Source organism: Nycticebus coucang, chromosome 23 (genome assembly GCF_027406575.1).
Source record: "Nycticebus coucang isolate mNycCou1 chromosome 23, mNycCou1.pri, whole genome shotgun sequence".
NCBI classification, from domain to species: domain Eukaryota; kingdom Metazoa; phylum Chordata; class Mammalia; order Primates; family Lorisidae; genus Nycticebus; species Nycticebus coucang.
The window spans coordinates 15601931-15628382 of NC_069802.1; the positions used below are offsets into that span (position 1 = coordinate 15601931).

Consider the following 26452-nt stretch of genomic DNA (forward strand, 5'->3'; position numbering starts at 1 on the left):
CCCTCCCTAGACCAGTAACCGAGAGGAATGATAGCCGAGTAGAGTGCCAACGGAGACAAAAGATCGTGCCCCGTCCAGTGCTTACAGCCAGCCCTCTTCCTTCCATTCCCGTCAGATCCCAAAGCCAGAGAGGAAGAGCCGCGGCGACCCCGCCCTCGCCCCGGGCTCCCGCTTAATCTGGGCGGCAGCGGTCGCGCCTGGCTCGGAAAGGAAGCGGGCGCGTAGGAAAGAGGCGGGGCCAGACCGCGGTGGGCGGGGAGAGGCGGAGCAGGGCCGCGGTGGACGGGGCATGCGGGGCGGGGCCATGGCCTCACGTGGGAGCCTGAGGCTGCTGCCAGACGTGGAAAGGAAGCAGGAACAGGAGGGAGAGGCGGGGTCAGCTGGAGGCGGGGCGCTAGGGGGCGGGGCATGGGTGGGCCGACTGCCGCTGCAGGCGGAGTCCAGGGCGCGGCGGGAGAGGCGGTACCGAGCCCAGGTGGGTGGGGCCGGGGCGGGGCCACGGCGGGGCTCCCGGCGCCGCGCGCGGGGGCCGAGCACAGCCACTCGATCAGCCCGCGGGCCCCGGAGCTGGTCCGCCGGCCTGAGCGCGGGGCGAGGCGTCCTGGGGCAGGAGGGCGAATGGACGCGGCGATGGCTCCGCGGAGACTCTCCGGATCCGCAATCCTCGCGGCTGCTGTCTTCGTGGGAGGCGCCGTGAGTTCGCCGCTGGTGGCCCCGGGTGAGTGCCCAGTAGGGGCCGGGGCACCGAGTGCGGAGCCGGGTCCCTGGAGCGCGGAAGGAAGCGAGAGTCGAGACCGCGGCCCCGCAGCGCCTCGAGCTGTCCCGGCGCCGCTGCGGGGTCCCGGCTCCTAATGTCTGGGTGTCCTGAGGTGGCCCGGGCAGGGCTCAGTGCGGGGCGGCGGCTCCTGTCCCTCCCGTGCCGCCTGCCGGCTCCTGCTTTCCCTTCCCCCCGGGCCTCCTCGGAGGACTTGCACCCCACCCCCCGGGCTGAGCAGGTTGCAGGGACCAGGCCGCGCGCCTCGGAACCCCGCGGACCCCTTTCCTACCGCCCGGTCCTCAAAGGCTCCGCGAGCGGAAGATCATGACTCCAGGACCAGGTGCGCGGTCGCCGCCTCCCTCCCCGTTTTCAAGAAAAAGTTTTCATTTATTTTAGTGGTTGATGGATGCTTGTAGCAGGTCACGGAGTCCAGATTTCTACTCGTATATCCTGGATAAATCAGGCTTGGAAAGAGGGAAGGCGAGTTTGTAAACTTAGGTTTTTTTTCTTCTTTGTGTTGACTCCTGTCATCACAAAGGAACTGTCTGTGGTCAGGGCAGGAAGCCACCACCACCACCAGCAGAGATGCCAAAGTGTGGTCCCCAACGAAGAATTTATGATTGGGAATTTTGAATTGAAAATTTTATAGAGGAGGAGTAACGTTTAGGACGCCCTGTGTCACCTTCTTGTTATTGTAATTACAGACACCGAGGATTCCTTACCCCTGTTCCCCCTTATTAATTACCACCTCATCACAGCGGCTAAAAGAAAAAAAACAAAAAAGAATCCTTATGCCTTCTTGGTCTTCTGGGGTTAGCACAGCTTGGAGTCTTACGTCAGCAAGCTCTTCCACGCTTGCCTTCACGGGTAGCTCCTGTTCTGGTCCAAATAATAAGCAACTGGAAGCTTTCCAACTGTGACTATCTCCTCCATAAAAATACATACACTGTTCTTCCTCCTGAGAACACTCCAATCCTGTACAGCTTTCTAAATGGCTGTCCCTGTGGCCTTCCCTTTTTCATGAAGTCCAGAACAGGTCTGGAAGGGATTGAGATGGCTCATTTGTCCCCTGAGTCTTTATCAGCAGACCCACATTTCCTCAGCCATCCACTTGGGGAAATGTCAGTTAGTGACAAGTTTTATTGGATAAGAGATTTTGGTTTTCATCCTGCATTTCATTTCTGGGACCTGTAGGTGCATAATCAGATTCGAGTTGGACTGCCGATTGCAGATAGTCCTCAGAGGGCTAGAGTCGTTTGCTCTTAAATTTGGAAAAGAGCTTAACCTGGGAGTCAAATTGTTAAAATTCAGCACATGATGATGGTTGTAATCAGCCATGAGCAGGAGAAATCCATCCCTAGAGTTGGTTTGTGTGTCATGGGATCTCTGAGCAACACCCAGGTCTCAGGACTGGAATGTGATTGAAGAAAGCTCTCATCTAACTGCACAGTAGTCTTTTTGATGAAAGTCAATGCTGAAAGAAGCATGAGATGTCTAACGTGAAAGAGGTACAGCAGACGAATGTGCCAGCCTGTCGGGAGGCCTGCGTGGAGAAAAGATGCCCTGATCAGCCAACTTTTGATCCTGCTGGGATCAAAGACCATGTTAGTGTTTGTAGCTGAGCTTGGGGAAGAAGGGAGAAAGGGATGGGAATTAATGTTAGATGCCTGCTGAGCGCCAGGCTGTGTGTTAGGTACTTCACATGCATTTTAAAACTTCTTTCTCATTCCCACAGGGAGTTGTTATTTCCAGTGAGGTAACTGAGGCTAGAGAGGTTAAATAATTGCCCACCATTACATAGTATTGTATCAGTCAGCGTTCAATCAGAAACAGAACCACTGGAAAGGGTGGGGTGTCTGCACCTGTGTGAACGTGTGTCTTTATGTGTCTGCATCTGGGATAACACAGCCTGCTGGATTCCAAAGTGCATTTTCTTCCCATTGCACCCCACTGCGCCCCTGAGAGAAAATAGAATCAACCTCAGCAATCTTGCTGAGATTCTAAGATAGGGAGTTTAGGATATCATAAAACTGTAAGCTTGTGGTTATCAGAAGTTGTGAAGTATAGAAATGAAGGGTAGGTAGCTTCACGTGGGTAGCGGTAACAGTGGCAACATCTCTTTCACTTCCTTCCTTAGAAGACTCTCGTTAAACTCCTGTCTCTTAGTATCAGCATTCGAAACTCTATACCACAAGCACCCAAAGGGATGATTTTCCACATCTTGGCTTATTTATGCTTAAATTCTCTGATCACTCAACCTTAGAGCTTATGTGGGCATAGCCCTCAGTAAGGAGTGGGTGGAAAGGGCCCAGGGGCTTGTGATATGAGAAATGTGCTCCCCTTGGGCTCTGTGGACTTCTGTCCAGGACTCCTCATTTTGATGCTAAAGATGAGCATTATTAAATTCTGGGTTCTCCCTTTGGCCAGGTAGCTGCCCAGCTGTACATCCACATAATACACAGTCGATGTAGGGAAGGTTTTAAAAAAGCACCCTTTGGTGTTTGGGGTTCCATGCTCAGATTTAATTGAAAGAGGAAACGATGGGCGGTGCCTGTGGCTCAAAGGAGTAGGGCCCCGGCCCCATATGCCAGAGGTGGCGGGTTCAAACCCACCTCCGGCCAGAAACTGCAAAAAATAAAATAAAATAAAATAAAAAATATTAAGAGGAAATGAAGAATTTGAGATGTGCTTGTCATTCCCTCCTCCAACCCTCCCCAAAAGAAATGACTCAAGCAAACTATTTGGGTGTTTGAATAGTTGAAGTTCAAGGTTAAGAGGCCAAAGCCCTGGGTGATAACAAAAAATTTCATTGTTACTTTTTAAAGAATTGTTTGGCTCTGATGTGGAAGTTTAATAACATATTGGTACCATGAAGAAGTGATTTAAAACTGATAGAATGAATTAAATTTTCATTCGTTAAAGCTGTTATCTTGACGGGTTCCTAATAATTTAGGGCACTTCACTAATTTTGTAAAGATTTGTTGTGCTGCTGAAAACAGGTAAAATGATGAATCTGGTGTGCCTTCCATGGATTAAACTTAATATTTAGAGTTAGTACATTGTAGATACTTTACTGTTTTTGGAAGAATTTGAGATTTATTTTTACTGGTTTTGTGCCAAGCAGAGGTCTAAGTATTCACGTCATTTTATTCTTAAAACACCATGTTGGCTATATAGCCAATTTTATTCCTGTGTTTGTAGATGACGAAATTGAGTCTCTAAGAAGTTAAATTGAACATTCACTCAAATGTCTAAATTGAATTTTGATGCTGAGTCAGATTTGTTTGATTCTGAAACCATATTCAGATTATTAAACTACTTTGTTTTTCTTTTGAGGAAGAAAATTCTTTTTATTCTAAGATATTTGTAAAAAATTACTATGTACAACACAAACATTGTAACCTAATCATTTGTACCTTCTTATTCATCTGAAATAAAAACATAACATATAGGGGCAGTGCCTGTGGCTCAGTGAGTAGGGCGCCGGCCCCATATGCCGAGGGTGGCGGGTTCAAACCCAGCCCCCGCCAAACTGCAACAAAAAAAAAAAAAAAAAAATAGCCGGGCGTTATGGCGGGCGCCTGTGGTCCCAGCTGCTCGGGAGGCTGAGGCAGGAGAATCGCGTAAGCCCAAGAGTTAGAGGTTGCTGTGAGCAGCGTGACACCACGGCACTCTACCAGAGGGCCGTACAGTGAGACTCTGTCTCTACAAAAAAAAAAAAAAAAAAAAAACAAACAAAAAAACATAACATATAAATTTCATAAATATTGTTATATTTAAACATAACATAAAATTTCATATATTTTAACTGATAAAAAATAAAAATTTTCTACATAACAGTGTAATGGGATGATACGGTGGAAAGAGCACCAATCTTTAAGTTATAGCCCTGGATTTGAAGCCAAAAGTTAAGAAGGGATTCTTCTGCTTCCATTTCCTATAAAATGGGCATTATACCAACTCCTGTCTTTGCCTCTCTGGATGCTGGAGAGGTTCAAATGAGCTGTTATCCTATGTATCTTTTTCGAAAAAAATTGTTTTTCTTCCCCAAAGTGCCCTTTAGACTTGGTTTACAGTATAATGTCAGTTAGCCCATCTAATAAATACAGATCACATACAGTGGAAGGTTTGTCATTCTGGACATGGTGATGGCTTTGTCATGGTAGATTCATTGTAATTTTATAAAAGCCCAGAGTGACTCTTGACTCAGGAGTTAAATGCCAAGCTTTCTTTTCTCATTTCCTCTCAAAATACTGTGTTGTAGGTATTTTTGGAAAGTTCCCCTAAAAGATTTAAAGTTTGTAGGGAGAGGGTAAGAAAATCACCCTTGATCTGTTGCTGTAAGGCACGCCCCCTATTAGCATATTTCATTCTGTATTTCCTTCTATGCTTTTTTTTTTTGCGGTTTTGTCTGGGGCTGGGTTTGAACCTGCCACCTCCAGCATATGGGGCCTACTCCTTTGAGCCACAGGCGCCGCCCCCTTCTATGCATTTTTAACTTGGATAGGATTGGAGTGGAATACAATTTTGTATCCTGCCTTTTTACCTTATGTTATTTACACATTAAAGTTTCTCCATTTCCCTACACAAAGAATGGCTATGTAATGTTCCATTGTGCGGATTTGCTGTATTTTTACTTCACTGTTATAATTTACACATGTCTATAATCCTTTATGGACAACTGTGAAATGTGGAAAGCTCTGCAAAGTTTTTTTGTGGGCTTTTAGCATACTCTGTAGGTGGTAAAACTTAACCTGAGCCAGCATGAGTTTCTATAGTATACATTTCTCTTACTTGGTTTAAAGGTTCATATGTTCTGCTACAACAATAGTAATGAATTTGATTTTTTAAATTTTTTTATTTTTTTGAGACAGAGTCTGATCCTGTCACCTAGATTTTATTTTTTTGAGACAGAGTCTGTTCCTGTCACCTGGGCTAGAGTGCAGTGGCATCATCATAGCTCACTGCAACCTGAAACTGCTGGGCTAAAGCGATCCTCTTGCCTCGGCCTCCCAGAGTGTCAGGATTACAGGCATGAGCTACTGTACCCAGCCTTGAATTTGATTTTTGAGTGTTACATAATGTGTGTTAAATGCATTGCATTACCTCCCTAGAATCATAAAGTCTGAATGTCGAAGGAATCTGACCTCCAGGTTTTCAGATAAGAGATTATGGTCCTATATTTCCTCTGTGACTCATCTGTGTGTTGGGAGCCAAATGTAAAACTGCTCAAAATAGCAAACTACCCTATGGAGAAAATATGTCTTTAAATGAATGGAACTTTAGAAAAAGAAGCACTGTTTGGTATTCTAGTGTGGAACCTAATAAAATAAAGATACCTAGAAAAAGCTGATGTTTCATTTATTCCAGGTGGCTTTGTGGATGGGAGCCCATTATAATGGAAACTTGATGGGTAGATGGAGAGGCTGGGCTGAATTCTCTGCTTTCTTCTGCCAATTATTCACACAGTTCTCTTTGTAAGAGAAACTGAAGCTACCCAAGGGACTTTCTGGAGGGTGGAGGGGTAGAGGGGCCGGTCACCTTACCTTGAGGATCCTTTGGCCCAACTTGTTGAACTCAGGGGACCTGGTTTTCCATTTTCATTTGCAATACCCCAAGGGTCCCGACTTCTTGTCTTTGCTCATTGGCACTGTCCCAGGATCTGAAATAGAATTCCCTAGCCTGGGGTCTCCCATTCCTGTGGCAGCTGCCAGCCCTTCCCTATCCGCCCTCCCGTTTTGTTTATACACTTCTGTGTAAACTGCATTCCAACCAGTAATAAAATAATAAAACTACTATTGTACAGAGGAAAAAAAATTTAAATCATTTTCCTTATCTATATTTTGGAGAAAATATGGCTGAACTGCCTCATGGGGTCGTCGTGACAGTCACATAAGAGAAAACAAGTGAGTGTTTCACATAATGTTTGGCACATCATAATTGCTAACAAAGTATATTATTATTGTTGTTGTTGTTGTTATTTCACCTTAACCAGAAACTAACCTGTCACAGTTAAAAGACGACAGTCAATTTTCCTTTCTGGTTCACTGTGATGACCTGAGGGGTCTCCTATCACCTCTTACTCCCAAGCCCCAGATGCTGGTGTTGGTTGTATAAAGGGTAGAGAGGGGTTCAGTCTTCAGTCTTGGGCAGTGCCCTGGGCTCCAGTGGAAGAGGAATAGAGGCTGGCTTGGCCGAGAGTTTTCTTGGGAGGTAGGGGAGTTTTAGGGTAGAGCCCTTGGCTACCAAAATTAGGCAAGGAAAGAAAGGAAGGAAGCCGTTACCTTTATGTGAGTAGAATGTGTCATTTTCTTTGGAAAGAACTGGGAAATCCACCAATTGGTTTATTCCTAGCCAGCCAATCTGTATGTGTAATCACAAAATTGTGACAGTTTTTATCTGGATTTGATGGAATGATCACCTTGACATGCTTTTTTTCTTTCTTTCTCGCTCTCTTTCTTTCTCTCTCTCTCCCCCTTCCTTCCTTCCTTCCTTCTTTTTTTTTTTTTTGAAGTTTATTTTTTAATTTATTAGAACCCAGTAAATGATGATTTCAACCTTCTTTCTTTCTTTCTTTTTGAGACAGAGTCTCACTTTATTGCCCCCTGGCACAGTGCCGTGGCGTCATAGCTCACAGCAACCTCAAACTCTTGCCTCAGCCTCCTGAATAACTGGGACTACAGGCATCCACCACAATGCCCTGCTGTTTTTTAGAGACGAGATCTCGGTCTAGCTCAGGCTGGTCTGGAACTCAGGAGCTCAGGCAATCGATTTGCCTGCCTCTGTCTCACAGAGTGCTGGGATTACAGGCACATCGTTTTTTTTTTTTCTTTTGAGACAGAGCCTCAAGCTATTGCCCTGGGTAGAGTGCTGTAGCATCACAGCTCACAGCAACCTCCAACTCCTGGGCTCAAGAGAGTCTCCTGCCTCCACCTCCCAAGTAGTTGGGACTACAGGCGCCCACCACAACGCCCAGCTGTTTCTTGGTTGTAGCCATCATTGTTGTTTGGCGGGCCTGGGCTGGATTCGAACCCGCCAGCTCAGGTGTATGTGGCTGGCACCTTAGCTGCTTGAGCCACAGGCGCCGAGCCAGCCACGTTGTTTTAGACATAGTCTCACTTTGTCACCCTGGGTATAATGCTGTGACATCATAGCTCACAGCAACCTCAAACTCTTGTACTCAAGTGATCCTCATGGCTCAACCTCCCAAGCAGCTGGGACTACAGTCACCTGCCACAACACATGGCTAGTTTTAGAGACAGGGTTTCACTCTTGCACAGACTGGTCTTGACCTCCTGTGCTCAGGCCATCTGCCTGCCTCGGCCTCCCAGAGTGCTGGGATTACAGGCGTGAGCCATGGCGCCCTCCCTTATGATGTGCTTTTTGATTACCCAGAGCCTGGTCATTGTTCATCTTTTCATTGGTCACTGGTGTTTTGATGAAGGAAGTCTTATGATCAGGGCTGGAAGGGAGCTTGCCTGTCTCCTCAAAGCTTCTTACTTAGCAGAGGAGGAAACTGACTTGGCACAGCCAGGACTTGGGTAGGTTTCTTTACTCATTCTAGAACACATCCCTTTGTGTTCAGGCTGTCTCTCTACTGAATGGGGTCCAGCCAAGCTGCTTAGGGCAGGTTCCTTGGTCTACAGTGGCCTTTAGTCCTCATGTTCAAGGGCCTGGTTTCTTAGCCTTTGGATTGGGGATGAGGAGGACTTGAGAAGAATAACTCTGGTAACTGACTCATGGGAGTAATTGTGTTGTTTTTAGTCATAGAACTTTAGATTCAGAAGGGACTTTGGTTGGTCATCTTGTATGATAACTAACCTCTCTCTGTGCAGATAGGGAAGCAACCTAGAAAGGCTCAGTGGCCTGAGGGAGTCAGGAGCAGCTGTGACCTGTAGCAGAGGAGCACAGCTGGGGCAGTGCCATAGCTCAGTGGGTAGGGCGCCAGCCACATATACCAAGGTAGGTGGGTTCAAACTCGGCCTGGGCCTGCTGGACAACAATGACAACAAAACAACAGCCGGGCCTGTAATCCCAGCTACTTGGGAGGCTGAGCCAAGAGAATCGCTTAAGCCCAAGAGTTTGAGGTTGCTGTGAGCTGTGACGCCATGGCACTCTACTGAGGGTGACAGCTTGAGATTCTGTCTCAAAAAAAAAAAAAAGGACCTGGTGGCCTGGTGGCTCAAAGGAGTAAGGCGCCAGCCCCATATGCTGGAGGTGCTGGGTTCAAACCCAGCCCCAGTCAAGAACTGCAAAAAAAAAAAAAAAAAAAAAAAAAAGGACCACACCATTAGGCTGGTGACAGACTGTGTGTGTGTCTTGTTCACCAGGCCCAGAGTAGAGTAGACATTTAAATATTTGAGCAAATGAAGGAAGCCAGAGCTATGATCCAGGTATTATGACTCTTGGCCCAATGTGTTTTTTTTTTTTTTAATAAAGTGAAGAGTTACTCTCTAATTTTTTTCATGGGTTGTTTTTTTTATTTATGCATTCAGCAAATATTACCAAAGTGCCTTACTGTGTGCAAGGCACTGGGAATAAAGTGATATCCACAAAATAGGCTAAGTCCTTGCTTTTAGGGGGGCCAGCAGATTATCAGGGAAGACAATTCATTAAACAAGCAAAATGATAAAGTATTGTTAGTACTTTAATGGGGCAAGTGTGGCACAGGACCAGAGGACCTATCCGGAGGCTGGGACTGGAACATGGCTGGGAGAAACGAGACTCCAGGACAGGTTGGGCAAGCTTCCCGGATACCTGCAAATTTGTATACCTGCAAGTTTGTTGGAATTATCCAGGCGAAAGGTACTAGTGTTCACTGAAAGGAAGGAGGAGGTAAGAGTGAGCAAAGCCACAGCAGCAGTTCCCAAACTTGAGTGTGTAGGAGCCCACCTAGAGGGCTGGTTGAAACATAGATCGCTGGGCCCAGCCCGTAGTGGCTGAGTCAGGGAGTCTGGGATGGGACTGGAGAATTGGCTTTCTAAGCCATGTGATGCTGGCTTAGCACTAGATGTAAGCCGGGGAGTGGGAGAGAGAGAAGGGGAAGAAGTGGATGAGCTGTGTCTCTCTTTCCTTGGAAGCCCCTCCTTTCTTCTTGGGCCTGTCCCTGTCCTGTCCTCTTTGCGTCCTTCAAGCTGTGAGATCAAGGAAAGCACTTCCAGGAAACCTTTCCTATGTTTCTCCCTGGCTGAATTGCCTGTGAATGTACACATCCGACCGTGAGTGGATAATCCTGCATCTGGCCCGTGCTGTTTGACCCTCAGTGACACCAGGCTGTTCCCTCGTGTTTGTTTATTCCCTCATGTTTGTTCCCTCGTGTTTGTTTGTTCCACTGTGTTTGTTTGTCTCACTAGAGCTCCTGGAGGAAGCTAAGCCCGAGACACGCTCAGTGTTTGACTGCTTGATCAAATTTAATTCTTGCAACTGATACAGGATTCCCCCATTCAAGGCTTGACAAGGGGGCAGCAGTTCCCTAGGCCTGGGCAGTTTCCTGAAGGGAACGCCCTGACCGTTTGCCCCGATCTGGAGAATTCATTCATTCATCAGCAACACTCATTAACTCTGAGTCCTGGCCAAATATAATTCTGAAGACCTTATACCCCTAGACAGAGGACCTACGTGGAGTCTCCCTACTTAGGTCTTTCTCTCTGCCAAAAGCTCTGGTGCTTTTTTACTCCTTCTGTATTTCTTTCTAATAAAATCCTGTCCTGCCAGTGGTCTGTGGCCCGTGGGTTCCTTCTTTGAATCCTCGAGATGAAGGACCTTCTGAAGAGAAATTCCAGTAACATAACCACTCCAAGGAACAAGTTGTGTATTTTGTTTTATAAGCTGAGACTTATAAGGAATAACTAAGATCAAGAGAAGGGAAACTTCTTGCTTAAGTCACAGAGGAGGGGACACCAGGCCCCAAACTATTCATTTTTCTCAAATGCTGTGTGCATTATGTGAAATTAAACACGTGTTCTGTGCAGGTGCCACTGATAGAAAGTTTTGTATTTAATTTGTTTTTGAACTTTTTCACTGTAGGTCCATCAACTTGAAGAGAAAACAAAGTCATCTTATAAATTGAATGTAGGTTTTGCTTTTAGTGAATAATGGGCAATAATCTTAGGAATTCTTCAGAAATAATCCACTTGCTTTTGGGGTAAATATGTGGAGTGGGTAATTCAATTTACATGTCTTTAGGTTTAGAAATGATCTTTATGGTCCGGTGCCCGTGCTCACTGGTTAGGGCACCGGCCTTATACACGGGGGCTGGCGGGCTTGAACCCAGCCCACGGGCCAGCTAAATGACAATGACAACTACAACAACAAAAAAATAGCCAGGCATTGTGGCCGGTGCCTGTAGTCCCAGCTACTTGGGGGGTAAGGCAAGAGAATCGCTTAAGCCCAAGAGTTTGAGGTTGCTGTGAGCTGTGATGTCAGGGCCCTCTACCAAGGGTGACATAGGAGACTCTGTCTCAAAAGAAATGATCTTTATAAAATTTTGCCACTAGGAAGATATTAAAGAAAAATTGATTTCAGTTTCCTGAAAAGGCACAAATTAGACCGAGATGCTATTACATTTCTTAATTGGCCAGACAAGTTTAGCTGAGTGGTTGAAGGTTTCTGAAGAGCCTGTGTGTAACGTATCACAAGATAGATAGGGTTAAGAACAAACCAACAAAAAATTCCTTCTGATACCAGTAACAGGCCAAGCCTTCTCCCCCTTATACACAAACACAGCTGATCTCAGATTCCTCGAAGGGGTAGAAGTTTGAAGAATGCATTGGGTTTTCTGTCTCATGGTGTGACTTGGGAATACTACTTTTCAAATGTTCCAACAGTTCTTCACAGCCGGAAGTACCCGACACAATCATGTGAATTATCCACATTATAAAAACCAGCAGCCCAGAATTTCCTGGCTTTGGTGAAGTGGCAGATGGCTAATGGGCAGGCGTCCCTGCATTTTCTTTGCACGTTGGTGCTGTGTGCTTGTATGGCCTGGGTGCTTACTGCTTCCTCAATTCTTTCCATCCTCTTCCCCCTCTACTAAACATCACTAGCAAAAGGGAGGCATTAGGACCTTGTTTAAAACTTGCACCTATGTCCATTTCCTGGTGATGTTAGTGGAATACAGTTACCTAAAACAGTGACATTGGGGGAAGCTGGATGAAGGGTCTATGAGACTGCTCTCTACTACACTTGCAGCTTCCTGTGAACCTATAATCATTTTCAAAATAAAGAGCTTCCCCCCCCAAAATAAAAAAATAAAACTATATGACAGGTTTTGAAGGTAAAACTCATTTCTCGGATGTGACTGCCAATTCACATTCTTTGCAGGTAAAAATTGCCATATTCCTTACATTGTACAATTTATTTCAACTTAAGGCTTTCCTTATTTGAGATGCTGTGTGGTAGGTATGTGAAACATACAACATAGATGGATTCTGTCCTCCACAGACTTGTGATTGAGACGGGGGGGAGATAAGCTATGAATACAAGTCCTTATAGTGTAACAGAGAGTGTGTTTGCTGTATTCAGAGAACTGCAGATAAAGTGCTGTGTGGGATCAAAGGACTTTTGATAAAAGGAATGGAAAAGACTTCATAGCCTAAAACTTGGCTTTGTAAGTGGATCTTAAAGGGAGTATAGGGAACAGTGTGCTGAGTAAAAGGAACAGCCTGTGCAAAGGTGTGGTGGTCAGAATGTAAACCGACCATTAGGGCAGACAAGGTGTGGACAGAGGTCCCTTGGCAATGAGGCTGCAGTGGAGAAATTAAGACTTGTTGAGGAGCTCCTGAAACTGCACTTGATTGTGTAGGCAGTAGGAGCTGAGGGTCTGCTGGAGTGCAGGACAGGGGACCAGAAGAGGCCTCAGGCATCGTCGCTGTGTGACGGAATCACCCCAGATGCTGTTACCAGCAGGGGAGGGGGCATCAAACGAGTAATACAGTCTTTAAAAAAATATGACAGCTATTATCTGCATAATGTAATAGATTTAACTCAAGACATGGATACGTCAGTAGAGTTTTTCAAAGTTTAAGGAATGTTGAGGAATGAGACTCATGAAGTTACTGCAGTGTGTCTAGTCTCTTGATGGTGTCAAAGCCAAGAAGTGCTCATTAATGGAAAAAGCCAGCTAATTATGTGTTTTAAGGTAAATTATGTGTTTCAAGTTAGAGTAACTCTTCTACCCAGGGTGACAGACTGAGACTCTGTCTCAAAAAAAAAAAAAAAAAAGAAAGAAAGAAAGAAAGAAAAGAAAATACCAAGGCAAAAACAGTAAAAAGAAAGTAAAATTAATTTAGGGCGGCATCTGTGGAGAAAGGGGAGCGCCCTCCCCTCCTGGGCTGATGGACTCTGCACCCTCCTGTGGCTCAAAGGAGTAGGGCGCTGGCCCCATATGCCAAAGGTGGCGGGTTCAAACCCAGCCCCGGCCAGAAACTGAAAAAAAAAAAAAAAAAAGAAAGTAAAATTAATTTATAATCTTGCTGTTCAGAGATAACTGCTGTAAAGAAGGTAGTACCTCCCCCCACTCCCCCACCCCGCCGCTGCACCCTCCTGTAAAAGCTGATCTCTCTGTTCAAGTGTTTATATTGTTTTAAGATACAAAGGGAAGTTTAGGATTTCTGAGAAGTAATCAGCAGTTTTCAGCAGTGTTAGATCAATATGGAATTTTAATTTTGCTTCTTATAAAAGGTAGCAGGATTTTTTTTTTTTTAATTAGCACTTGATACCAAAGAAATTGATAAGTTGACTTAGGGATAATGTAAGTTTTAAATGCATCTTCCTGTCCTAATACTTCACTTGCTAGGAAAAACCATTCTCTTTTCTGGGTTTATTATTTATAATTGGATGAGTAATTCTTATCTGTAGATTTTCCACTCAAGACTCTGACTCAACTACTTGAGCAATGATAGTATCTGGAATATGGAGAGGAGGGATGGCAAATCCCATCCCCTGGAATTTTATTGAATGTCGGAACTGCTCCCCTCACACTTCAGAGGCAATAGGGCCTAGAACATGGTGTTCTGGAGCCAGGCTGCCTGGAAAATCTCACCTTTGATACTTGCTTGCTGTGTGGCCTGGTGAGTTACTTGACCTCTCTGTTCTGTAGCTTTCACATCTCTAAATGGATTTGAAAATAATGGTGCCGACTTCATGGGGTTATTGTAAGGGTTCAGGGAATTAATATCTGTGGAGCGCTTGCAGCAGTAACTGTACTGAGAATGCATCATCCTGTAACTGTTATCAGTATCATTTTTTCTCTGTCTCTCTGGTCGCTGTTGGTTTTCAGAGATCTTATTTAGGTTTCATGCGAGTCAGCTTCACGTTTATTTCTCCTTAAAATCAAATTCTTTGGGAAAAAATCATTTCCTCCATGTCTAGGATTTTCCTAATTATTTCTGTTTAATTTTTCTTTTATCTGCCTTTTCCCGAGCGACTTTTAGTTTCCTTCTACTTTGCTCTTTCTCTAACAGCAGAAGTGGGGATATTGTGGCACCAGAGGATCAAATGGGACAGAGCCTTGGGGCTCTGCATTTACTCACTTTCCTCTCCCAGCTCCCATTTCTTGGAAGCCAGGGGACGTGCCTGTGCAGCCGGAACACTGCCCCACTTCACCTGTGACTAATTGGAAAACCCTCCGTGTAGGACTTCCATGGTTCTCTGTTTAGTCGTTATCTGCTTCCTGTTCTTGGAAGGAAGAGAAACTCCAGGCTTGTGTGCAGGGACCTGGCACCCGGCTGGACCGTGGATGTCCATGCAGCGTGGGGCTGCCTGCTTGCCGCTCCCTCCCTCCCCTCCTGGGCTGATGGACTCTGCACCCCACATTTAGCATCTCCTGCTGTAGCCTGGCTCTTAACCCTTCACTGTCCTTTTCTGGATGTTTCCTTTTGTATTGCCAGCCAAGCTGTACGCTTGGTGAGGGTAGCAGCTGTTTTACACTATTACCTCTGAAATAATAATCCCAGCAATAATGGCCAGCATTTCTTGAGTGCTTGCTTTGTACTGGACATTTGGGTAAACCTGAGTTCATCTCATGTAATGCTCAGGAACAATTCTGTTACCTTCATTTTATAACATAAAGCTGTTCTATAGCTTTACAGAGAAGCTAACTGACTCGCCTCTCGCAGCAAGGAAACAAATGGAACACAGTGCAGCCATGAAAGAGTTGTTCCGTTTCTGCTTTTGTGCTCCCTAGGGAGCCGCAGTTGGTTCAGAGTTCCTGCCTGCGACAGGACAGACCTCCCTATCTGCGTCTCAGCTCAGCTGTTCCCCAGATGTGAGATGTTGATTCGATACTTTGTTCTGTATCATCTGCATTTGTAAGCTGAGTTTAATAATAACACCTATCTCAGAGTTTTGGAGATTAAAGAAAAAAGATGGTGGGCGGCGCCTGTGGCTCAGTGAGTAGGGCGCCAGCCCCATATGCCGAGGGTGGTGGGTTCAAACCCAGCCCCGGCCAAACTGAAACCAAAAAATAGCCAGGCGTTGTGGCGGGCGCCTGTAGTCCCAGCTACTCGGGAGGCTGAGGCAAGAGAATCGCGTAAGCCCAAGAGTTAGAGGTTGCTGTGAGCCGTGTGACGCCACAGCACTCTACCCGAGGGCGGTACAGTGAGACTCTGTCTCTACAAAAAAAAAAAAAAGAAAGAAAAAAGATGGTGCAAGTAAAAACACTGGACATGTAAAGATTAGTTGCTGCTAGCAGTTGGTAAAGTACTCGAGCGTCCTACAGGCCCTGGATGTGGGAATTACGAACGCCCAGCACTGCACGGGGCATCAGTCAGCACCATTCTCTCTCCCCGTTCTGGCTGGGCTGGGCCTTCCTCTCGGTCCTCCTTCACTGCAGCTGGCTCAGCTCCATTCGCTGTTTTCCCACGTGGTTAGTTTGTGTATTTTGCAAGGTGGAAATGACGTGGCTGGACTCCAAACCCGGCAGGGGCAGGTCATACCCAGAAACCAGGATCAGCTCCCTAAGGACTGATCTTCTGCACTAGCTCCCTCTCTGTAAGCTCCAGGGGAGGCCCTGGCTCCTAAAGCAGCATGTCCTCGTCCCAGCTCTTGCTGTTTCTGCCAGAAACAAGCATTTGGGCCTGTCCTCTTCCTCCTATTTGATTGTTTTATCCCGGCATTTTCTACTTAGTCTTCCTCCTAGACTGGTCTTTGCTTGGCCTCTTACAAGGAATGTACATGAACAGATCTGTCGGGAATCACAGCTCTGTGCAAAGTGGCCTCTGGAGAGGTCACATCAGCTCCACCTTAGCGTCCCCTTATGGATCTGGCTGTTTGGAAGGAGATGGGGCCTGGTGAACAGCCAGCTGAGCACCAGTTGCCAAAGCTGGGTGGAGGAATGCGCTATTTGTAGCCTTCTTTTGAAGTCCTCACAAACTGGAGGCTCCTGTTGGTTTTGCTCAGCACAGGAGCTTGCTGTTTGCTTGTATCTTTCAGAAAGGACTTACCTGACAAGTGTGTGAAGCTGTGGGGTGTATCTGTCCAGCTCTGAGAAGAATCTGCTTATTATGTTCGTAAAATGCTTGGTATTTGGCAAGTGGGGTGTGAGTACACTGGACGTTCTGTCCTTCTCAGGAGGATCTTAATGAAACAGCTTATCGAGTTACAGTGAACCTGGATGCTCGCTGGATGCGTCACCGGGTTCCCTTCTGGAAGGAGAGGGTCTGCTTTCACAGGGTCCTTGTAGTGTGTGATCAAGGTGCCTCCACTGTGCTCAGCAACTGTGACAGGGGTTAGAGGACAGAGCCACCTTCACTTCCTCCACTTGGGGAAACAGGTGCTTGACTTAATCAGAGATTTTCTGCTGTTGTTGGTCCTGTTTGTTTTTTCTTTTCTTTCTTTCTTTTTTTTTTTTTTTGAGACAGAGTTTCACTTTGTAGCCCCCAGTAGAGTGCAATGGTGTCATAGCTCACAGCAACCTCAAACTCTTGGCCTTAAGCGATTCTCTTGCTTCAGACTCCCAAATAGCTGGGACTACAGGCACCCGTCACAACTCTGGGCTATTTTTAGAGATGAGGTCTCGCTCTAGTTCAGGCTGGTCTCGAAACTGTGAGCTCAGGCAGTCCACCCACCTTGGCCTTCCAGAGTGCTAGGATTACAGGTATGAACCACCGGGCTGGCCCCATTTTTTTTTTTTTTTTAACAGTGACTATGGTGTGTCTTGAGTGTTGTTCTGTTGTGAAATGGTCAGGGAAGAAGTCATCGGGTCTGAGTTGTGTTTCTTTTGCCAGGTTCATTTCTCTGCCACTTAAGCCACTGATTTGTTCACAATGTGAAAGTGCATTGAAAAGTGTTTTGTCATTTGGGTGGGACTTTTACAACTTGTGTAAAGTGTCGCTGGCTAATGTGCTTGATTGAAAAATTTCTTCTCGCCCCCCCCTTCCTTCTTTCTTTTATTTCCTGAGATATTTAGATGCCATATAAGTACCATTGGGGTACAGATTTGTTTGTGGCAATTGTTAAATAATTTCTGAGCATAATAGACTGTGAGTTATTAATAATGTGGACATTTATGTCTGTGAATGAGATGCTTTTCAGTAGATAAAGGCCTTCCTCTTACTCTTACCTTCATAATAGTTATCAAAGGGCTAAAATAGAATTATGCCTGCAGGGGTGTCCAACTTGTGGCCCATGGGCTGCATGCTAATGATGTGAGGACTGTTTTGCTTGTCAGTGGTGTTGGATATTGCAAAATTATGCACGATCTTTGTTTTTGCTCATCAGCTGTCATTAGTGTTTTTAATGTGTGGCCCAAGACAACTCTTCTTCCAGCATACACCCTTGCAAGTTTACAGAGATCATTTGTTTTTTGCCGTTGTAATTAATATGGGGAAATTTTATGCTACCGTAATTTTTAAAAAAAAACGAAGTTAGTACACATTACATCTTGCTGTAGCTGACTTTAATAGTTTTTATGAAGATGATTTTTGCACTAGGAGAAGATATATCGAGATTCCAGTGTTAATTGTGTACAATAGGTCATTGGAAAAGGTGGGTTTTTTAATTCATTCAAGGGCACTAGGGTAGGTGAATGTAGCCCAGGTCCCTCCCTGGTCAGTTGGTGATAGTTTAACCCACCTGTTTTCTCAAAGACATGTGTGTGTCACCTGATAAAACCGAAGGCCACCTCTACTCTTAACCCTGTTAAGCAATGAGGCTGAGAGTGTGGGCCCTGAGGCTCAGTTGCCTGGGTGGTATCCTGTCTGCCAACACACTGAGGCTTGTTATTGAACCCCTGTGTGCCTCATTTCCTCATCTGCAAATAGGGGTGATAGGGCCTTCCTTAAATATGCTGTGGAAACGAAATGAGATTGTACATGAGGTGTCTAGAAAAGTGCCTGACACCACAAACACTCTGGAAACGCTGCTCTTACAATTATTTTAAAGTCACAACTCATTCTTTACAACGCACCACCTTTCAGAAAGATTCTGAAGCCAGTATTAGATTTCTGATGTCCTGTTGCTTTAGAGTCGCTTCAAACAAACGATTTTTTTTTTTTTTTTTGAGACAGAGTTTCACTATGTTGCCCTTGGTAGAGTGCGATAGTGTCACAGCTTACAACAACCCCAGACTCTTGGGCTTAAGCTATTTTGCCTCAGCCTCCCAAGTAGCTGGGACTACAGGCGCCCACCACCACGCCCGGCTATTTTTTGTTGCAATTATCATTGTTGTCTAGTTGGCCCAGGCCAGGCTTGATTCTGCCAGCCTTGGTGTATGTGGCTGATGCCATAACCAAGTCAAACAAATTTTTTTTTTTAAATAATTCCTTGTCTTTCTTGAATGGACATAATTTACATTTAAAAGGTATAAAAGGGTCTGTAAGTCAAAGTCTCCAGTTGCCAGTAGGCAGACTGTGCTATCAGACTTTGAAAAATTCACAAACTAGGCGGGAGTGGCTGTAATCCCAGTACTCTGGGAGGCCTAGACAGGTGGATTGCCTGAGGTCAGGAGTTCAACACAAGCCTGAGCAAGAGCAAAACACGGTCTCTAAAAATAGCTGGTCTCTAACAGCTAGGTGTTGTGGCAGGGGCCGATAGTCCCAGCTACTCTTAAGGCTGAGGCAAGAGGATCACTTGAGCCCCTGAGTTTGAGGTTGCTGTGAGCTATGACGGCACAGCACTCTACCAAGGGCCACAAAGTGAGACTCTGTCTACATACATACATACATACATAAATATCCTCCTGGCTGGGCACAGTGGCTCATGCCTGTAATCCCAGCACTCTGGGAGGCTGAGACGAGTGGATTGCCTAAGCTCATAGGTTGGAGACCAGCCTGAGCAAGAGTGAGACCCCCATCTCTAAAAAACAGCTGGGCCTTGTGGCGGTGCCTGTATTCCCAGCCACTGGGGAGGCTGAGGCAAGAGAGTAGCTGGAGCGCAAGAGTTTGAGGTTTCTGTGAGCTATGACACCAGGGCACTCTACCCAGGGCGACAAAGTGAAACTCTGTCCAAAAAAAAAAAAAAAATCCCCAAACTGATAACACTGCAAATATCAAAAGGAAAAAGGCAGGAGACCTGGTGGGGGGAGGGTCAGTGGGTGCTGCCTGCAGTGGGGCGGGAGGGTGCGTGCTCAGCTTTCTCTGCCTGTCTCTGCCTTGGAGGCGTGGTTGGAGGCTTCCTGACCTGTGTACCAAAGCTAGTAACTATGGAGCTGACCTTATTCCAGTCTAGGGTAAGGCCAGGTCAGATGAGATTTATCTCTTGACTTTAAACCATTGTTTAGGTATTCTGGAAGGTTCTGGAAGAGTCCAGAAGTTGAGGTCCTTGACTTCTCAAGACACCGGAATTCTGGAGTCACACCCCTTCCCTTGGAATAGTTTTGGGTGGGGTTGGGGGCATGAAAGTGGGGTGATGGGGGGCTGTGGCTGTCTTCTGTATTTAATCTTTTGGTGCCCCGTGGGGAAGTGTGTTTGGTCGGGGAGTTCTGTGGTACTAGGAAATAACTTCAAATGGGAAATCCCAGGTGGTATGGAGAGTCCTAGGGACTTTGACGCTGCAGTTAATTTTTTCCCCCTTAGTTTAAATTGAGACTGGGGATGGTAAGTATTTCTTTCTTTTCTTTTTTTAAGTTTCTTTGTTTTTGTGTACTGGCGTCACCTCACTATAGTTTCAGTTCTTTGTTCTGATTGCAAGCTAGAGTTCAGGAGTGATCGGAATCCTCCAACCTCCTGCCTGGCAAAAATATCTGTTCCCTTTTGTCCAGCAAAATTCACTTTTTCTTTTGAGGCCTTGTATGAATTCCTTTTTCTTCCTAGATCACCCTCACTACTTCCTTTCTCAAAGACCCTGGTACTTCTAGGAGGAAATCCCAGCTGAAGGATAGGTTGTGCTCTAAGTGTTCCTTTTGAGAATTGTATTGAAAATGCATTTCCCATTAAAAATAATAATTATTTATCATTAATAATGATAGTTGTTGAAGGTGTCCTTAGGCAAATGCATCTGTAAATCAGGGGTTCATAGCCCTGCTGACTTCTGCGAGTTTTACTGGGGAAGCTGTCTGGGCTTCCCTCTGTTCTCAAAGTGGTCTTTGCTGCCCAGACTTCAATACTCATGTATCCATCACATTAGGACGGAATTTTGAGAAAATAAAGGTAATTGAGGTATTACATTGAGTTGGGGTGAAGTGAGATTTTGTTCCATGGGCGGATAAACTCCAGCAGGTGGGTGCTGTCCAGGTGCCCCCCACCCTGCCCGGTCTCAGCTACACCGTGGGGCAGGGCTGCAGCTGTGTCTGGAGTTGACTGGGAGCTGGGGCTGCCTCAAATTCACTGTGAGGTTTAGCTCTTGCTTGTGTACTGCCTTACGTTGTTTCCCAACTCCCATATAAGCTCACTCGTTCTCCCCATACATTTTATCTTATCTTATTTTATTTATTTATTTTTTTCTCCTCATACATTTTAAGTTTGGGCAAATGCTGTGTGTCAGTGACTGGACCTCTAGTTGTGTCTCTAGCCAAATAGAAATAATCTGGGAATGATTTTATTTTGTAGAATTTGCTTTGTTTTTTCTCCTATTATTAGTGTAGGCAATTGGTTTCAACTGTGTTTAAACCATTAATTTAATAAGGGAGGTTGTTTTGCACTAGCTAGTACATCCTTCATCCTACTCTCCTGAAATAGGCCTGTGAGGCAGGTGGAGGCTGGTCCTGAAACAGGGTCTGTCTGGAGTTGTGTACAGGCTCTTCCAGTTTTTAATGGTGTGACCTTGGGTAAGTGCTGTACCTTCTCTGAACCTGTTTCCTCTTCTCCAAAAGGGCAGAACTTACCTCACAGTATTGTAGTGATCAGAAACCCTTGGGGCCAATGGTCTAAATTCTCAATTACGTGACTCCCCTTCCCAAACTAGTCAGATATATTATTAATGTTTGTGCAACAAACTAAGCAGAATGGAGACTATTTTAATAAACAGCCTCACATCAGGTCAATACAGGTTTTGCTAACAAATGAGTTTATCAGATTGGATTTGATTGTGAAAGGAGTTATTCAAAATTTTATTTTCAGAGCTTTCTGGATTTGGCCTGTGGACATGGAGGGTAGGCTTGCGTTTTTATCTCCGGTAGCATCAATCCAGAGTGAGTTATGGATGGGGGCAGAGGAGACTGGGAGTTGAGATCCATGAAGACCTGGGTTCCTGCTTGTAATTTCTCAGGTGAACCAACCAAGACCCAGCAAGAAAAAGTGATGTGTTCAGTATCATAGAGGTGGCTGGTGGTGAAGGTGGATGAGGAACCAAAACCTTTAGAGAAATAAATGTTTAGCCATCTTAGTAATCTAGACTGAAAATAGACCATTCTTTGACATTATGATGTGAATGTTGGCTTAGAAAATAGGGGATCCGGGTGTGTTTGCAAAGCTACTTCCCAACCAAGCTTGTGTGGGTCATCTACTCATCAGCCAGCTCCCTTTCCCATCAAGGGTTTGTTTGGGCCACTCTGCTAGGAAATTCTAGCTTCTGGGAATGCACACCCTTTCCTGATAACAGGGAAAGAATTGCTATCAGAACCTTCTAAGTGCTCTTGGCCTTGGTTGGCACAAAGCTGCTTGGGAGAGGTTACAAGGGCTGCCTTGTGTGGAGTCTCTGGTTATATTGTACCATCGTCTTCCCATTATGTTAGCATTCCTCTGCCCACTGGTGTGAGGAAGGCTGTTTCTGGGCCCTTCTCTCTCAGCTCCTCTGACCATGGGGTCGGTTGGAATGCAAATATTACTTGGAAACATGCTAGAACATTGCTATTGACTTTTTAGGTTGACTTCCAGCCATTCCTCATGCCTCCTCCTCAGTTCCCTGAAGTCCTCAATCTCTTCTTATCTCACCATCTCCCTTTGTAATCTTCTCAACAGGCTCTTGGCAAAGTAATGTACACGGTGGCTCCTCAGATTACAGTGAATTAACCAAACCCGGCTGAGCCCAGGAAAAACCCCAAAGCATTTGCATAAATGCCGGCCTTTGTTGGATTTTTTTTTTTTATTTGCAATGTGGAAGGGAATTACGCTCATCAGAGCTGAGCAGTGTGTGTTTGGGGTTCTTGCTGCCCTCAGAAGATGCTGAAGGTGAGGTGATGGGCTTGTGTTTGGAGAGGAAGCGAGGCTGTGGGCGGAGGGTGGTGTCCAGGGTGTGACCCGTATGAGGTGAACTGGGATTTGGGAGTTGGGAGGAAGATGGAGGACAAACAGTGGACTTTTGTAGCTCATCTCGTAAACTGCCTTGGAGCCTGATAGGGGCATTTTCAAAACATCTCCTACTTCTTGCTGTGCTAATTGGAACCCAAGGTTTTTAAAGTTGGGGGAGCCTCTAAACCAAGTTGTCAAATATGAGCGAGGAGGCCAATGTTTTTCAGCATTTTTAACAGAAAAGTAGCTAAAATATGAAATACTGTTGAAAGAAAAAGGAAGTATACCTTCAGCAGGCGTTGGTGGTTGAAAAGTGCTCTTAGATAAGCCGCGTTTTATTAATGTACGCGTGGACAGCCGAGGGTTAAGAGGGAGCTGTCCCTATTTGAGCCGGCAGGACCCACACTGCTTGGCTTAAATCCAGGTACTGCCACTGAGTAACCGTGTGACCCTGGGAAAGTGGCCCTTTCTGTTCTTTTTGCCCATCTGTGACATGGGGAACCCTTTTTTTTTAAGTTTATTGTGAAGATTCAATGATTAGCTTAGTGCTGGCTTGTAAGCACTCCAATATAATTGTGGAGGTTGTTAGTGGTAATAGTGGTGTAATAAACTAGTGAGGTAGGGTCCTCACTTCTGGAACCCTCTCACTCTTTTTTGTCCCCCTCCTTACTCTGGCTGTGACTACTTTCCATTCTGACCCTGATTGCTAGTCCCTTCCTCTGCTGGGTTTTCCAGCCTGTGTGGCACTCCTTGAATGGGTTGGAACAGATGGAGATTTGGGGTGCACATCTCAGCTGTGTCCTGAGAGCCATTGTACCCTCCATCAGTGGCGTCCCCCATTCCTTCAGTCAGTCTCCTCAAACAGCTCCCTCTTCTGCTCGGGCCCACAGTTCTTGACAGATGTCATTGCTTCTTGGCTGTTGCCCAGGCTGGCCTCGAACTCCAGGTTTAAGCGATCCTCCCATTTCAGCCTCCCAAGTGGCTGGGACTACTGGCAAGTGCCACCATGCCTGGCTATTTTTAAAATTCTTTGTAGAGACACAGTCTTGCAATTGCTCAGACTGGCCTTGAGCTCCTGGGCTCAAGTGCCCCTCCCACCTCGGCCTCTCAAAGTGCTAGGATTACAGGTGTGAGCCACTGTGCCCGGCCCCTATTTTATTTTATTCTTTTTCAACTTACCTACTTTATATTATTTTTAGAGTTTCTAAAGAATGTTCGCTTGAAGGACCTGTAGGGAACCAGGGAATAAAATCCCACAAAAGGGAAAACATTGCAAGCTGCTTCTTAAGTTAGAAACTGAAGGTCTCCCATGTGTTCTTAGGAATTTCTGTGTGGCCTGATTTGTGTGAGGTCTTCTCAAATCTCCTTCTAAAGATTCTTTGTAGGCTGTGTCCTAGTCTGTTTTCTGTTGCTATAGCAGAATACCTGAGACTGGACAATTTATGAATAATGGAGGTTTATCGAGCTCACCATCTGGAGGCTGGGAAGTCTGGGCTGTATCTGGTCAGGGCCTCTGGCTGCTTCATAACACGATGGAAAGATGGAAGAGGTCACGTGGTGGGAGGGGAAGTGGAGGAAAGCCGAGGAAGCTGTCCTTGCTGTTATAACAGTGTGTTCTCGCGATGACTAATCCCCTCCCAGGAGAACTAATGCAATCCCATGAGAACAGCATTAATTCCTTCATAAGCATGGAGCACCCCAGGCCCAAGCACCTCCTAAAGGTTCTACCTACCACCTATCAACACTGTTACACTGGAGACCACTTTTTTTTTTGAGACAGTCTCAAGCTGTCACCCTTGGTAAAGTGCCATGGCGTCATAGCTCACAGCAACCTCCAACTCTTGGGCTCAAGAGATCCTCTGGCCTCAGTTTTTCTATTTTTATTAGAGGTGGGGTCTTGCTTTTTACTCAGGCTGGTCTCGAACCTGTGAGCTCAAGCTATGCACCCTCCTCCGCCTCCCAGAGGGCTAGGATTATAGATGTGAGTCACCACTCCTGGAGACCACATTTAAATATGCGTTTTGGAGGGAATAAGCCGTATCCAAACCCTAGCCGATTGTTCTTTTCTTTCTTTTGGGTTTATTGTAGTAAGAACACTCAAGGTGAAGTTGACTCTCTTGACAAATGTATTTATTTATTTATTTTGAGGCAGAGTCTCACTTTGTTGCCCTCGGTAGAGTGCCATGGTTTCATTGCTCACAGCAACCTCAAACTTCTGGGCTCAAGAGGTCCTCTTCCCTCAGTTTTTCATTTTTAGTAGAGATAGGGTCTCACTCTTGCTCAGGCTGGTCTTGAACTCCTGAGCTCAAGCAATCCACTCACCTCAAATTTTTTCAGTATTGTCAGGTATCTAGAATTCATTCACTGGCTCGGCGCCCATAGCACAGTGGTTATGGCGCTGGCCACATACACTGAGGTTGGCGGGTTCAGACCCAGCCCGGGTCTGTTAAACAACAATGACAACAACAACAACAAAGATAGCCGGGCATTGGGGCGGGTGCCTCTAGTCCCAGCTACTCAGGAGGCTGAGGCAAGAGAATCGCTTGAGCCCAAGAGTTTGAGGTTGCTGTGAGCTGTGACGCCACTGCACTCTATTGAGGGTGACATAGTGAGACTCTGTCTCAAAAAGTAAATAAATAAACAAAACATAGAATTCATTCATCTTGTGTACTTGAAACTTTATAAACTACTGAACAACTACCATCTGTTTCCTCCTCCCCCAGCCCTTGGTGACCACCATTCCACTCCCTGTTTCTGTGAGTTAGACTAGGTTGCATGTCTTATATAAATGGAAACATGTCGTATTTGTCCTTCTGTGACTGGCTCATTTCATTTAGCATAATATCCTCAAAGTTCATCCTTGTTGTCACATCTGGCAGGATCTCCTTCTTTTATAAAGATGAATCCTATCCCATTTGTAGAAATACCACGGTTTCTTTCTGCCTTTATCTGTTGATGGACATTCACGTTGTTTCTGTATCTTGGCTGTTGTGAATTATGCCCCAGTGAACATGGGGGTGCGGATAGCTCTTCAAGATCCTGATTTCAGTTCTCCGAGAAGTGGGATTTCTGGATCAGATGATAGTCCTATTTTTAATTTTTTGAGGAACCTCCATGCTGTGTGGCAGCGCCATTTACATTTCCTTCCTATTGGAGTTGCTCTCTCTTATGGCACCTGACCCTGCCGCCCACTCATCTCTTCTGAAAAGTCCCTCCTCTGGGTGCCACAGTGGAGCCCCATCTTCTCTTCCTCAGCTTCCTCATGGAGCAGATCCAGCTGCTCAAAGGGTATTTCCATCCCTCTATCTCTCCGTGTTCAAAACTCAATTTACGGCATTGTCTTCTCATGCTAAACATGTTAGTTTACTCGGGCTGCCTAACCGTGTGTACCACGAGCTGAATGACTTTGTATGTCTTGGTGCTGGGGGCGAGAAGTTCAAGATCGAGTTGTCAGCGGGGTTGGATCCTTCTGAGTGCTGCGGCAGAGAATCTGTCCCTTGGCTCTCTCCTGGAAATCTTTGACCTTCCTTGGCTTATAGAAGCATCTCTACCTTATCTTTTTTTTTTCTTGAGACAGAGTTACACTATGTCACCCTCAGTAGAGTGCAGTGGTGTCACAGCTCACAGCAACCTCAAACTCTTGGGCTCCAGTGATTCTCTTGCCTCAGCCTCTGGAGTAGCTGGCACTACAGGTGCCTACCACAATGCCCGGCTATTTTTTGTTGCAGTTGTCCTTGTTGTTTAGCTGGCCCGGGCCGGGTTTGAACCTGCCAGCCTCGGTGTATGTGGCTGGCGCTGAACCATTGTACTGCGGGCACTGAGCCCTCTGCCTTAGCTTCACGTGGTGTTTTCCCTGTGTACGTGTCTGTCTTCAAATTTCTCCTTTTTTTTTTTTGCAGTTTTTGGCCGGGGCTGGGTTTGAACCCACCACCTCCGGCATATGGGGCCGGTGCCCTACTCCTTGAGCCACAGGCGCCGCCCCAAATTTCTCCTTTTTATAAGGACACCAATGACATGAGAGTAGGGCTCACTCTAGTGACCTCAATTTAACTAGATTACCTATGTAAGGATCCCATCTCCAGATATTTCT

The 26452-nt window shown here is 45.8% G+C and overlaps 1 protein-coding gene across 1 annotated transcript in view; it reads left to right on the forward strand.

The window, feature by feature from the left end:
• Positions 1–508: 508 nt before the first annotated feature.
• Positions 509–26452, forward strand: part of RELL1 (RELT like 1) — a 69359-nt gene continuing 43415 nt past the window's right edge. Inside the window, exon 1 of the mRNA XM_053577637.1 lies at positions 509–718. Coding sequence (XP_053433612.1) covers positions 619–718 — 100 coding nt within the window. The 5' untranslated portion in view covers positions 509–618. The remainder of the gene's footprint in view (positions 719–26452) is intronic.